Source organism: Oncorhynchus gorbuscha, linkage group LG06, assembly GCF_021184085.1.
Source record: "Oncorhynchus gorbuscha isolate QuinsamMale2020 ecotype Even-year linkage group LG06, OgorEven_v1.0, whole genome shotgun sequence".
Lineage (NCBI taxonomy): Eukaryota > Metazoa > Chordata > Actinopteri > Salmoniformes > Salmonidae > Oncorhynchus > Oncorhynchus gorbuscha.
Genome location: NC_060178.1, coordinates 91,750,853 through 91,764,714, shown reverse-complemented (window position 1 = coordinate 91,764,714; position 13,862 = coordinate 91,750,853). Strand labels below are relative to the sequence as shown.

At 40.6% G+C, this 13,862-nt stretch overlaps 1 protein-coding gene across 1 annotated transcript in view; it reads right to left on the bottom strand.

The window, feature by feature from the left end:
- Nucleotides 1-13,862, bottom strand: part of LOC124038762 (trinucleotide repeat-containing gene 6B protein-like) — a 50,436-nt gene that overhangs the window by 24,677 nt on the left and 11,897 nt on the right. Inside the window, 1 exon segment of the mRNA XM_046354833.1 lies at nt 1,625-1,783. Coding sequence (XP_046210789.1) covers nt 1,625-1,783 — 159 coding nt within the window.

Sequence of the window (13,862 nt, the reverse complement as noted above, 5' to 3'; positions counted from 1 at the left end):
ACATTTTAGAGTAAGGCTGCAACGTAACAAAATGTGGAAAAAGTTAAAGGGTCTGAATACTTTCCGAATGCACTGTACTAGAGGTCGACCGATTATGATTTTTCAACGCCGATGCCGATTACTGGAGGACCAAAAAAAGCCGAAACCGATTACGTCAGCCATTTTTTAAAAATATTTATTTGTAATAATGACAATTACAACAATGCTGAATGAACACTTATTTTAACTTAATATAATACACCAATAAAATAAATTTAGCCTCAAATAATGAAACATGTTCAATTTAGTTTTAAATAATACAAAAACAAAGTGTTGGAGAAGAAAGTAAAAGTGCAATATAAGAAAGCTAACGTTCCTTGCTCAGAACATAAGATATGAAAGCTGGTGGTTCCTTTTTAACATGAGTCTTCAATAATCCCAGGTACAAAGTTTTAGGTTGTAGTTATTATAGAACTATTTCCCTCTCTACCATTTGTATTTCTTTAACCTTTCGACGATTGGATGTTCTTATAGGTACTTTAGTATTACCAGTGTAACAGTATAGCTTCCGTCCCTCTCCTCACTCCTCCCTGGGCTCGAACCAGGAACACAACGACAACAGCCACCCTCGAAGCATCGTTACCCATGCAGACCATGGGTAACAACCACTCCAAGTCTCAGAGCGAGTGACGTTTGAAACGCTATTAGCGCGCACCCCGCTAACTAGCTAGCCATTTCACATCGGTTACACCAGCCTCATCTTGGGAGTTGATATGCTTGAGGTCATAAACAGCGCAATGTTTGACGCACAACGAAGAGCTGCTGGCAAAACGCACTAAAGTGTTTTTTGAATGAATGCTTAGAGCCTGCTGCTGTCTACCACCGCTCAGTCAGATTATATGCAATGCAGGACACGCTAGATAAACTAGTAATATCATCAAACATGTGTACTTAACTATTGATTATGATTGATTGATTGTTTTTTTATAAGATAAGTTTAATGCTAGCTAGCAACTTACCTTGGCTTACTGCATTCGTGTAACAGGCAGTCTCCTTGTGGAGTGAAACGAGGGGTGTCGTAGGGGTGTTAACCCCAGTGTCCTGGCTAAATTCCCAATCTGGCCCTCAAACCATCACGGTCACCTAATAATCCACAGTTTACAATTGGCTCATTCAGCCCCCCCTCATCTCCCCTGTAACTATTCCCCAGGTCGTTGCTGCAAATGAGAACGTGTTCAGTCAACTTACCTGGTAAAATAACAGATAAATAAAATTAAAAATTAGGCAGGTGGTTATAGCGTTGGACTAGTTAACTGTAAGGTTGCAAAGATGGATCCCCCGAGCTGACAAGGTGAAAATCTGTCGTTCTGCCCCTGAACAGGCAGTTAACCCACTGTTCCTAGGCCGTCATTGAAAATAAGAATGTGTTCTTTATTGACTTGCCTAGTTAAATAAAGATTAAATAAAAGGTGTAAAAAATACAAATCGGCATCCAAAAATACAGATTTCCAATTTTTATGAAAACTTGAAATCGGCCCTAATTTAAATCGACCATTCCAATTAATCGGTCGACCTCTACACTGTACCTATAGTTAGACAATCAGCCATCATATCTTTGAGGATTTACAGTAGTTAGCTCCCTTACCAGATTTGATGGGGTTGGGTGAGGGGTTTCCCCAGCCAGAGGTGGTCTTCCCAGGGTCTTCCCAGCCGGTGGGGGTCTCAGTAGGTTTCCCCCAGGCTGCAGTGCCGTTGTCCACTGGGGGGTCCGAGGGAGAGCCACCGTCCCAGCCGGACGATGGAGCTACACACAGGAAAACAACGGAATCAATCCATCAGTGAGTGGTTTGTTTGATTTATGTACTCAATAGGTTTATGAAAAATCGTAACGTTCCATTTGTAAAGTGTTAATATTTACGTTATTAATGGTTAGTTATTTGTAAATGCATTATAAAACATTCATAAATGGGTTATAGTAGTGCTATAGCCAGTTAGTGCTTGCCAAATAGTGAGCCACTATTTACCTCCAGCTATTAACCATTTATAAAAGCTCTTACAAATGTGTATAATATTGAACTCTTATGTATCATAATGGAACCGTATTATTATGTTCCTTTTTTTGTATTTTACCCCTTTTTCATGATTGCGATCCAATTACGATCTTGTCTCATCGCTGCAACTCCCCAACAGGCTCCCCAACATGACGCGACATGAACCACCAAACAGAGTTTCTTAACACCCGCCTGCTTAACCGGGAAGCCAGCTGCACCAATGTGTCGGAGAAAACACAGTTCAACTGACGACCGAAGTCAACCTGCACAAGGAGTGGCTAGAGCGCAAAGAGCTGAGTAAAGCCACCGAGCCAAACCCTCCGCTAACCCGGACAACGGCCAATTGTGCACCACCCTATGGGACTGCCGGTCACAGCCTGGGATCGAACCAGAGTCTGTAGTGAGGCCTCAAGCACTGTGATGCTGTGCCACTCAGGAGGTCCTATGAAACCTTATCTTCAATGGTTGCAGATACACCACTTTTATTTTCTCACTTAGGTGTGATTCATTGTCTCCCTTTCCCAGAAATGGTTGGTTTTCAGATCAATGGTCAACTACAATGATATCTGGCTCCACGTTTAAAACCCTGATGATTTGTGGTCAATTTAGCTATTTATTCCAGGAATGAAGGCCTCATCTGAATATCTCAAGCCATATTATTGGCGTGTTTGACTGGTTTCTGAGAAATTACCTACTTTGTGATACAGCATCTGCACGAATCTGCGCTTGAAATAAATACCTGGGACGTGCTCAGAATTTTGTGTTGATACTGACAATGTGACAGGGATTCATGAAGAATCAGAATGGACGTAGCTATGAGAAGTGTGCAAAGGCCAGACAGAAGAGATCACGCAAAATAAACATTTACAAAAATGCAATTTTTCACTTTCGGATACAGAATTTCTGATGGATGATTTAGCTTGCTTGCCCAGCTAGCTACATAGCATCTGTCCTACCTAGGAAACATCTAGCTAGCATTAGGTGAAACCTAAAATGGCTTTATAAATATAAAAATTCAGCTAGATGATTTAGCATGAGATAATCTTGGGCATGATATTGTTAACTAGCTAAGTTGTTCACATTTGCTGGCCTGTTAGCTTCACTAGCTAGCAAACGTTAGCAGCCAGCTAGCGAACATCGACATGATAGAAATTCCATGCTATTTGTTTTGCTAGCTTTTTTTTAGATTAGCATGTTCATTATCTAACATCAGAACTCAGGTATGTCTAGCTAGGTACCTGGTAAGTGAACTAACTAGCATCCAGTCAGCACACTAGTGGTTCCAATTGTAAGAATCTAGCTAGCTAGTGTATTAGCAAAAATTGTGATAACTAGGTAACCCCTTTAAATCGGTGGTAGCTAGCGATGTGTTAACAAGTAATGTTAAACACTATTATTATTAGTAAGCTGTCGATAAGATAACTAGCTAAGCCTTAATGGTATAAATCATGACAATAGTAAAGTTGTGTAGATAGTGTATGCTAAATTGTAATACATTTCTCTTCTCTCCCAAAGATTCCCATAGGGTTTCTGATTCCAGGATGGGAAAATGCTTAACAAGAAACAGATGAAGGACATACAGTTGAAGTCGGAAGTTTACATACACTTAGGTTGGAGTCATTAAAACTTGTTTTTCAACCACTGCACAAATTTCTTGTTAACCTCTTTCAGCTAGGGGGCACTATTTTTATGTTTGGAAAAATAAAGTTCCCAATGTAAACGGCCTATTTCTCAGGCCTATATGCTAGAATATGCATATAATTGTCAGATTAGGATAGAAAACAGTCAAATTTCCAAAACTGTCAAAATATTGTCTGAGTATAACAGAACTGATATTGCAGGCGAAAAACTGAGGAAAATCAAACCAGGAAGTGGCTTCTATTTTGAAAGCTTCCTTGTTCCATAGCCTGCCTTCGTTCCATTTAAAGGGATATCAACCAGATTCCTTTTCCTATCGATTCCTCAAGGTGTCAGTCTTTAGACAGTTTCAGGCTTTTATTTTGAAAAATGAGCGAGGAAGATAACATCGCGTCAGGTGTGCGTAACAGGGCTTGGGCAGCCATAGTCTCTCCCTCTCCTACTGAAAAAGACAGTGCCCGTTGATATACAGTGGGGCAAAAAAGTATTTAGTCAGCCACCAATTGTGCAAGTTCTCCCACTTAAAAAGATGAGGCCTGTCATTTTCATCAAAGGTACACTTCAACTATGACAGACAAAAAGAGAAGAAAAAAATCCAGAAAATCACATTGTAGGATTTAATGAATTTATTTGCAAATGATTGTGGAAAAAAAGTATTTGGTCAATAACAAAAGTTTCTCAATAATTTATATACCCTTTGTTGGCAATGACAGAGGTCAAACGTTTTCCGTAAGTCTTCACAAGGTTTTCACACACTGTTGCTGGTATTTTGGCCCATTCCTCCATGCAGATCTCCTCTAGAGCAGTGATGTTTTGGGGCTGTTGCTGGGCAACACAGACTTTCAACTCCCTCCAAAGATTTTCTATGGGGTTGAGATCTCGAGACTGGCTAGGCCACTCCAGGACCTTGAAATGCTTCTTATGAAGCCACTCCTTCGTTGCCCGGGCGGTGTGTTTGGGATCATTGTCATGCTGAAAGACCCAGCCACGTTTCATCTTCAAAGCCATTGCTGATGGAAGGAGGTTTCCACCCCCATGCTTCACAGTAGGTATGGTGTTCTTTGGATGCAACTCAGCAATTATCTTTGTCCTCCAAACACGAAAAGTTATTTTGGTTTGATCTGACCATATGACATTCTCCCAATCTTCCTCTAGATCATCCAAATGCTCTCTAGCAAACTTCAGACGGGCCTGGACATGTACTGGCTTTAGCAGGGAGACACGTCTGGCACTGCAGGATTTGAGTCCCTGGCGGCGTAGTGTGTTACTGATGGTAGGCTTTGTTATTTTTGGTCCCAGCTCTCTGCAGGTCATTCACTAGGTCCACCCCATGTGGTTCTGGGATTTTTTGCTCGTCGTTCTTGTGATCATTTTGATCCCACGGGGTGAGGAGATCTTGCGTGGAGCCCCAGATCAAGGGAGATTATCAGTGGTCTTGTATGTCTTCCATTTCCTAATAATTGCTCCCACAGTTGATTTCTTCAAACCAAGCTGCTTACCTATTGCAGATTCAGTCTTCCCAGCCTGGTGCAGGTCTACAATTTTGTTTCTGGTGTCCTTTGACAGCTCTTTGGTCTTGGCCATAGTGGAGTTTGGGGTGTGACTGTTTGAAGTTGTGGACAGGTGCCTTTTATACTGATAACAAGTTCAAACAGGTGCCATTAACACAGGTTACGAGTAGAAGACAGAGAAGCCTCTTAACAAACTATAGTTTTGACAAGTCAGTTAGGACATCTACTTTGTGCATGACACAAGTCATTTTTCCAACAATTGTTTACAGACAGATTATTTCACTTATAATTCACTGTATCACAATTCCAGTGGGTCAGAAGATTACATACACTAAGTTGACTGTGCCTTTAAACAGCTTGAAAAATTCCAGAAAATGATGCCATGGCTTTAGAAGATTCTGTTAGGCTAATTGACATCATTGAGTCAATTGGAGGTGTATCTGTGGATGTATTTCAAGGCCTACCTTCAAACTCAGTGCCTCTTTGCTTGACATCACAAGAAAATCAAAAGAAATCAGTCAAGACATCAGAAGAAAAAAATAGTAGACATCCACAGGTCTGGTTCATCCTTGGGAGAAATTTCCAAATGCCTGAAGGTACCACTTTCATCTGTACAAACAATAGTACGCAGGTATAAACACCATGGGACCACGTAGCGGTCATACCGCTCAGGAAGGAGACTCATTCTGTCTCCTAGAGATGAACGTACTTTGGTGCAAAAAGTGCAAATCAATCCCAGAACAGCAGCAAAACCCTGTGAAGATGCTGGAGGAAACAGGTACAAAAGGATCTATATCCATAGTAAAACTAGTCCTATATCGACATAACCTGAAAGGCAGCTTAGCAAGGAAGAAGCCACGGCTACAAAACCGCCATAAAAAAGCCAGACTATAGTTTGCAACTGCACATGGGGACAAAGATCGTACTTTTTGGAGAAATGTCCTCTGGTCTGATGAAACAAAAATAGAACGGTTTGGCCATAATGACCATCGTTATGTTTGGAGGAAAAAGGGGTAGGCTTGCAAGCCGTAGAATTACCATCCCAACCGGGAAGCATGGGGGTGGCAGCATCATGTTGTGGGGGTGCTTTGCTGCAGAAAGGACTGGTGCGCTTCACAAAATAGATGGCATCTGAAGAGGAAAATTACGTGGATATATCGAACCAACATCTCAAGACATCAGTCAGGAAGTTAAAGCTTGGTCGCAAATGGGTCTTCCAAATGGACAATGACCCCAAGCATACTTCTAAAGTTGTGGCAAAATGGCTTAAGGAAAACTAAGTCAAGATATTTGAGTTGCCATCACAAAGCCCTGAACTCAATCCCATAGAAAATTTGTGGGCACAACTGAAAAAGCGTGTGCGAGCAAGGAGGCCTACAAACCTGACTCAGTTAACCAGCTCTGTCAGGAGGAATGGGCCAAAATTTGCCCAAGTTATTGTGGGAAGCTTGTGGAAGGCTACCCAAAACATTCGACCCAAGTTAAACAATTTAAAGGTAATGCTACCAAATACTAATTGTGTGTATGTAAAGCTCTGACCCACTGGGAATGTGATTAAAGAAATAAATCACCATTATTCTGACATTTTACATTATTAAAATAAAGTGGTGATCTTAATTGACCGAAGACTGAATATTTACTAGGATTAAATGTCAGGAAATGTGAAAAACTGGGTTTAAATGTATTTGGCTACGGTGTATGTAAACTTCTGACTTCAACTGTAGAAGGGGACCATGAGACCCAATGTATTTTAAATAGTTAATATATTGTCAATTTCTAAGCTGACTTGTAAAAGTAAAGTGGAGAAAGACCCCACCTGTTTATCTGAATTAGTTAGGCTACCCACTGTATCAATGATAGGCTACATGAGTCACTGCCATCATCTTCCACCCCAATGTATCCTATTAAATTATTTTTTTTGTTCTAACTATGTATTGCATGTTTGAGATTATATACTGTTATGTTTCCAACTCACTAAGAAATGGCCACAAGCTTTCCACATTTTTTGATGTCAGCGCCTAGTCACAGAAAACCATAGCCATTTTCCAGCCAAGGAGAGGGCTCACTAAAGTCAGAAATACAGATTAAATTAATCACTAACCTTTGATGATCTTCATCAGATGGCAATCATAGGACTTTATGTAACACAATACATGTTTCTTTTGTTCGATAAAGTTCATATTTATATCCAAAAATCTCAGTTTACATTGGCGCGTTATGGTCAGAAATGCATGGTCTCAAACAAACATCCGGAGAAAGTGCAGAGAGCCACATCAAATTACAGAAATACTCAAACATTGAACTAAGATACAAGTGTTTAACATACATTTAAAGATAAACTTCTTAATGCAACCGCTGTGTCAGATTTCAAAAAGGATTTACGGCGAAAGCACACAACGTGATTATGTTAGGTCTGCGCTTAGCCACAAAAACCACAGCCATTTTCCAGCCAAGGAGAGGGCTCACAAAAGTCAGAAATAGCATTAAAATGAATCACTCACCTTTGATGATCTTCATCTGGTGGCACTCCCAGGTGTCCAGGTTAGACAAATGTTCATTTTGTTCGATAATGTCCCTCTTTATGTCCAAAAACCTCAGTTTTGTTGGTGCGTTTAGTTCAGAAATCCAAAGGCAATGCGCACTCAACATCAAGATGAAAAGTTTAAAAAGTACAATAAAAGTTAGTAGAAACATGTCAAACGATGTTTAAAATTGATCCTCAGGTTGTTTTTGTCATAAATAATATTTCAACTGGACAAAAGCTTTGTCAATAGAAAAGGAGAAAAAAGAAATGCACGCTCCCGATCACGTGCAGGACTCATGGCTGGAAATTTCCACTGGGATCATTGAAAGTGCTGTATCTCCCTAATTTTTCAGAGTAAAAGCCTGAAACAATGCCACATGTAGAGGAAGCCATAGATATTGTGAACTGGGTCCTTAGTCTTTGTATGGTGGGGATAGGCTTTCAATGGAAAAACAGCCTTTCAAAATAAGACTTGAAAACCTACAAACCTCAGATTTCCCACTTCCTGGTTGGATTTTCCTCAGGTTTTTGCCTGCCATATCAGTTCTGTTATACTCACAGATATTATTTTAACAGTTCTGGAAGCTTTAGATTGTTTTCTATCCAAATCCACTAATTATATGCATATCCTAGCTTCTGGGCCTAAGTAGCAGGCAGTTTAACCTGTTAAGTCGACCCTCTACTTTTTCGAACATTCTGTTAAAAATCGCCCTGCTACTCAGGCCAGGAATATAGTATATGCATATGATTAGTATGCGTGGATAGAAAAAACTCGGACGTTTATAAAACTGGTTAAATCACGGCTGTGACTATAACAGAATGTGCGTTTCATCGAAAAGCGCAGGAAAACCTGATCACTGAAAATGGAAATAAATATCCATCCGTGACTTCAAGGAATTGTTCAAAGTGAACCGAATTACATGAGACCGAGGTTTCAGTGCCTACAGCTTCCACACGTTGTCTAGAGTCTTGTCATTCGATTCGCAATTGATTCTTGGTCTAACCGAATCAAGGGAACCAATTCCCTCCGGTCTCCGACCTGATGTTTTGGTCGAGCTCTCTCCAAGACATGTTTTCGACACGGACAGCTAAAGAATTTACATCGCCTCCTGATGAATTTTATCGCTTATTAACGTGTACTAATACCTAACGTTGCATTACAAAAGTATTTCGAAGTGTTTTGTGAAAGTTTATCGTCGACTTTTTGAATTTTAAAAAATGACATTACGTTATGAAACGCAATTTTTTTCTGTTTATCACACAGTCTACATAGAACAATATCTAGGCTATATATGGACCAATTTAATCGGAAAAAAGACCCAATAGTGATTATGGGACATCTAGGAGTGCCAACAAAGAAGATGGTCAAAGGTAATGAATGTTTTATATTTTATTGTGCGGTTTGTGTAGCGCCGAATATGCTAATTATTTTGTTTACGTCCCCTGCAGGTCTTTTGTGGTGTTACATGCTATCAGATAATAGCTTCTCATGCTTTCGCCGAAAAGCATTTTAAAAATCTGACTTGTTGCCTGGATTCACAACGAGTGTAGCTTTAATTCAATACCCTGCATGTGTATTTTAATGAACGTTTGAGTTTTAACTAATACTATTAGCATTTAGCGTAGCGCATTTGCATTTCCAGAGCTCTAGATGGGACGCCTGCGTGCCAGGTAGGAGCAAGAGGTTAATTTGGGCACACTTTTCATCCAAAATTCCAAATCCTGCCCCCTACCCTAGTGAAGTCAGCCAACAATGCAATTAAGAAAAATAACAATAACGAGGCTATATACAGGGGGTACTGGTACCGAGTCAATTTGCGGGGGTACAGGTTAGTCGAGGTAATATGGACATGTATGAAGGGGTAAAGTGACTATGCACAGAGACAGCGAGTAGCAGCAGCTACTTTGCAAATAGTCTGGGTAACCATTTGATTAACTGTTCAGCAATCTTTTATGGCTGTTAAGGAGCCTTTTGGATATAGACTTGGACCTCCCTTACACTCGCTGTGTGGTAGCAGAGAACACCGCCTGGTATAGGGCCATACGCACTACCCTCTGTAGTGCCTTTCAGTCGGATGACAAACAATAGCCATACCAGGCATTGATGGTGCAGCTGTAGAACTTTGAGGATCTAAAGACCCATGCCAAATATTTTCAGTCTCCTGAGGGGGAATAGGCGTTGTCGTGCCCTCTTCATGACAGTCTGCGTGTTTGGACCATGATAGTTTGTTGGTGAGTTAGACATCAAGGTAAGTGGCATAAGGTATACTTTTAGCAGTTATGTTAAGTCATTTATAAATGTTTATAGGTCTGTCACTTTAAAATAAGGTATACTTTATATGAGAGAAGATTCAACACTTTGTTAAACATGTTCAATCAATGAATGGTGGGTATGAAGACCAAAACATTCAAAGTTGTGACAGGATAACACCTCCATTGTTTCACTAAGCAATGGTACTACGGTTACCATTTCACACCAGGGCGTTACCCATACTTGGGACTATGACAGAGAAGTGGTAAGTGTGTTAATATAACATGGTAAACGGTAATATGTTAGGCTTGATGATTGAATAACATCCTGGATGTAAATTTGGCTAGGGATCAGGGTTTCAAAGGTGGGTCAAGACACATGATTGACAACCTCTTCTGTTACTGGGACAGAGCAACAACGCATCACACCCAATAGTGGTAAAAAAAAGTATTGGTCAAATGTGCAACTATTGAAAATAAGGTCTTAAGTGTTTGTAAGTGCATTTATAAAATGGTTCATAACTAGAGGTAAATATTGGCTCACCATTTGGCAAACACTGAACAGTTATTGCACTATTTTAACCAATGCGATGTGACCGTTCATTAAATGGTTTATAATTAGGGATGTTAACAGTTAACCATTAACTTCTTTGGGGTAGGGGGCAGTATTTTCACATCCGGATGAAAAGTAAACTGCCTGCTACTCAGGCCCAGATGCTAGGATATGCATATCATTAGTAGATTTGGATAGAAAACACTGAAGTTTCTAAAACTTTTTGAACGATGTCTGTGAGTATAACAGAACTCATTTGGCAGGCAAAAGTGGGAAATCTGAGGTTTGTAGTTTTTCAAGTCTTAGCCCATCCAATATACAGTGTCTGTGGGGTCATATTGCACTTCCTAAGGCTTCCACTAGATGGCAACAGTCTTTAGAACCTTGTTTCAGGCTTCTACTGTGAAGTGGGAGAGAATGAGAGCTGATTGAGCCATGGATCTGCCAGAAGGCCATGTGCTCAGTCAGGCGTGTGCCCGTGAGAGTTAGCTCCGTTCCCTTTCATTTCTAAAGACAAAGGAATTCTCCGGTTGAAACATTATTGAAGATTTATGATAAAAACATCCTAAAGATTGATTATATACATCGTTTGACATGTTTATATGAACTGTAATATAACTTTTTTTAATACTTTGTCTGGACCTGGAGCCTGCTCATTTGGATTACTGTCCTAAATGCGAACAAAAAGGAGGTATTTGGACATAAATGGACTTTATCGAACAAAACTAACATTTGTGGAACTTGGATTCCTGTGAGTGCATTCTGATGAAGATCAATGTTAAGTGAATATTTATAATGCTATTTCTGACTTTTGTTGACTCCATAACATAACATAACATAACGTATCTGTATTGCTTGTTTTGGTCTCTGAGCGCTGTACTCAGATGATTCCATATGGTGTGCTTTTTCCGTAAAGCTTTTTTGAAATCTGACACAGCGGTTGCATTAAGGAGAAGTATATCTTTAATTCCAGTTGTATCAGTTGTATCTTCAGCATTTATGAGTAGTATTTCTGTATTTCTGTAAGTTGACTTTCACCGGATGTTTTAGAGGCAAAACATAACACGCCATTGTAAACAGAGATTTTTGGATATAAATATGAACTTTATCGAACAAAACATACATGTATTGTGTAACATGAAGTCCTATGAGTGCTGATGAAGATGAAAATCACCAAAGGTTAGTGATTCATTTTATCTCCATTTCTGCTTTTTGTGACTCCTCTCTTTGGCTGGAAAAATGGCTGTGTTTTTTTGTGACTAACATAATCGCATGGTATGCTTTTGTTGTAAAGCCTTTTTGAAATCAGACACTGTGGTGTATAGGGCCTCCCGGGTGGCGCAGTGGTTGAAGGCGCTGTACTGCAGCGCCAGCTTTGCCACCAGAGACCCTGGGTTTGCGCCCAGGCTGTCGTAACTGGCCGAGACCAGTACGTCCGTGGGGCGACGCTCAATTGGCCTAGCGTCGTCCGGGTTAGGGAGGGTTTGGCCGGTAGGGATATCCTTGTCTCATCGCGCACCAGCGACTCCTGTGGTGGGGCGGGCGTAGTGCGCTAACCTTTGTCTATCCCGAGCCCGTATGGGAGTTGTAGCGACGAGACAAGATGGTAGCTACTAAAACAATTGGATACCACGAAATTGGGGAGAAAAAGGGGTAAATTCAAAAAAATATATATATATATATATATTTTAAAATGGTGTATAATACATGCATGTTTGAGGAATTTTAATTATGAGATGTGTTTGAATTTGGCACCCTGCACTTTCACTGGATGTTGGTCAGGTGGGACGTCCCACGTACCCTTGAGGTTAATGCTTATCGGATAGGTTAATTTGCATAATTCAATTGCCACCTGTGTATTTCCATTAGTGATCTTATTTATCACATGCATACAGAGCCTAGTTTGAGGAGCGGTGTAGCCTACCACCTGTCAGACAGCACATAGAGCCTAGTTTGAGGAGCGGTGTAGCCTACAGACAGCACATAGAGCCTAGTTTGAGGAGCGGTGTAGTCTACCACCGGTCAGACAGCACATAGAGCCTAGTTTGAGGAGCGGTGTAGCCTACCACCTGTCAGACAGCACATAGAGCCTAGTTTGAGGAGCGGTGTAGCCTACCACCTGTCAGACAGCACATAGAGCCTAGTTTGAGGAGCGGTGTAGTCTACCACCTGTCAGACAGCACAGAGCCTAGTTTGAGGAGCGGTGTAGCCTACCACCTGTCAGACAGCACATAGAGCCTAGTTTGAGGAGCGGTGTAGCCTACCACCTGTCAGACAGCATACAGTGCCTAGTTTGAGGAGCAGAATAGCCTATCACCTGTCAGACAGCGCTAGAGCAGCTCCTCATTGGGGTACAACCTGCTTTTGTAAGCCCAGTCATTGCACAACAAATAACAAATCTAAATGCAATTATGCGTTAAAAACATTGACGAACACGATTAAAAAGGTAGCCATTTCTATTTCAATCTAAACTCTCAATTAAAGCGCCCCTCTCATTTAGCATTTGAGTATATAGGCTATAGTCAACAGTAGTCATGCCACCAGTGCGTCACCCACCGCTTTGCAATGCGAGCTTGAGGCAGTTATTTGAAAGCTGAACATTTTTACTTTACTTCAAATAATGAGGCATGTCTTACCTTGCTTCAAAGTAGCCTTGCAAAAATCCATCCATAGAAACACGGAGGCAATTATTTTAGAAAGACTTCCTGATGGCATTAACCAGCACTTCTAAACGGTTCTATTGGTTTTCATATCAACTTTCATTGTCCAGAAGTCAAAAGGCACAATCCTTGTCATATTGGCAACACATCCTAGTTGTTGTTACAGATTCCCCATCTTGCTACATTTCTAACACAGATTTTCATGTCTGTCACATATGGAACAGCTTACATTAGGTACGGTGTTTCTAAATTGCGGGAAATGACTTTTTATTAGCAGCTTCATTACAGGAGTTGCATGTTCAATCATAGGCTGTAGCATTTTGCCTGTAAGACAATATGCTTGCTATTGTTAAATGTTCCATTAAGCTTTGAATGAAAAATGTCCGGAAAAGGTGAAGGGAGAGGTTTCACTCACGGCAAAAATCTGTCTAAAACAAGCCAAATGCGTTTCTGTGTCGCCTGCCTTCCAGCCTTGGGACAACTACCATTGTCAGGGCGGTGAAATAAACATCTCAACATTATACACATACCGCTTGATAGCATTTTCTGATGGTCACGCCATTTTACTGTTTGAAGAAAATGTAACCGTTTGTTAACCAGTCCGGTCCATTAGTCGGCAGCAAAATTGACCAAAACTTGAATCCCTATTTCTGATGCATTTAGAACTGATTAAATAATGATTCATAACAATTACAA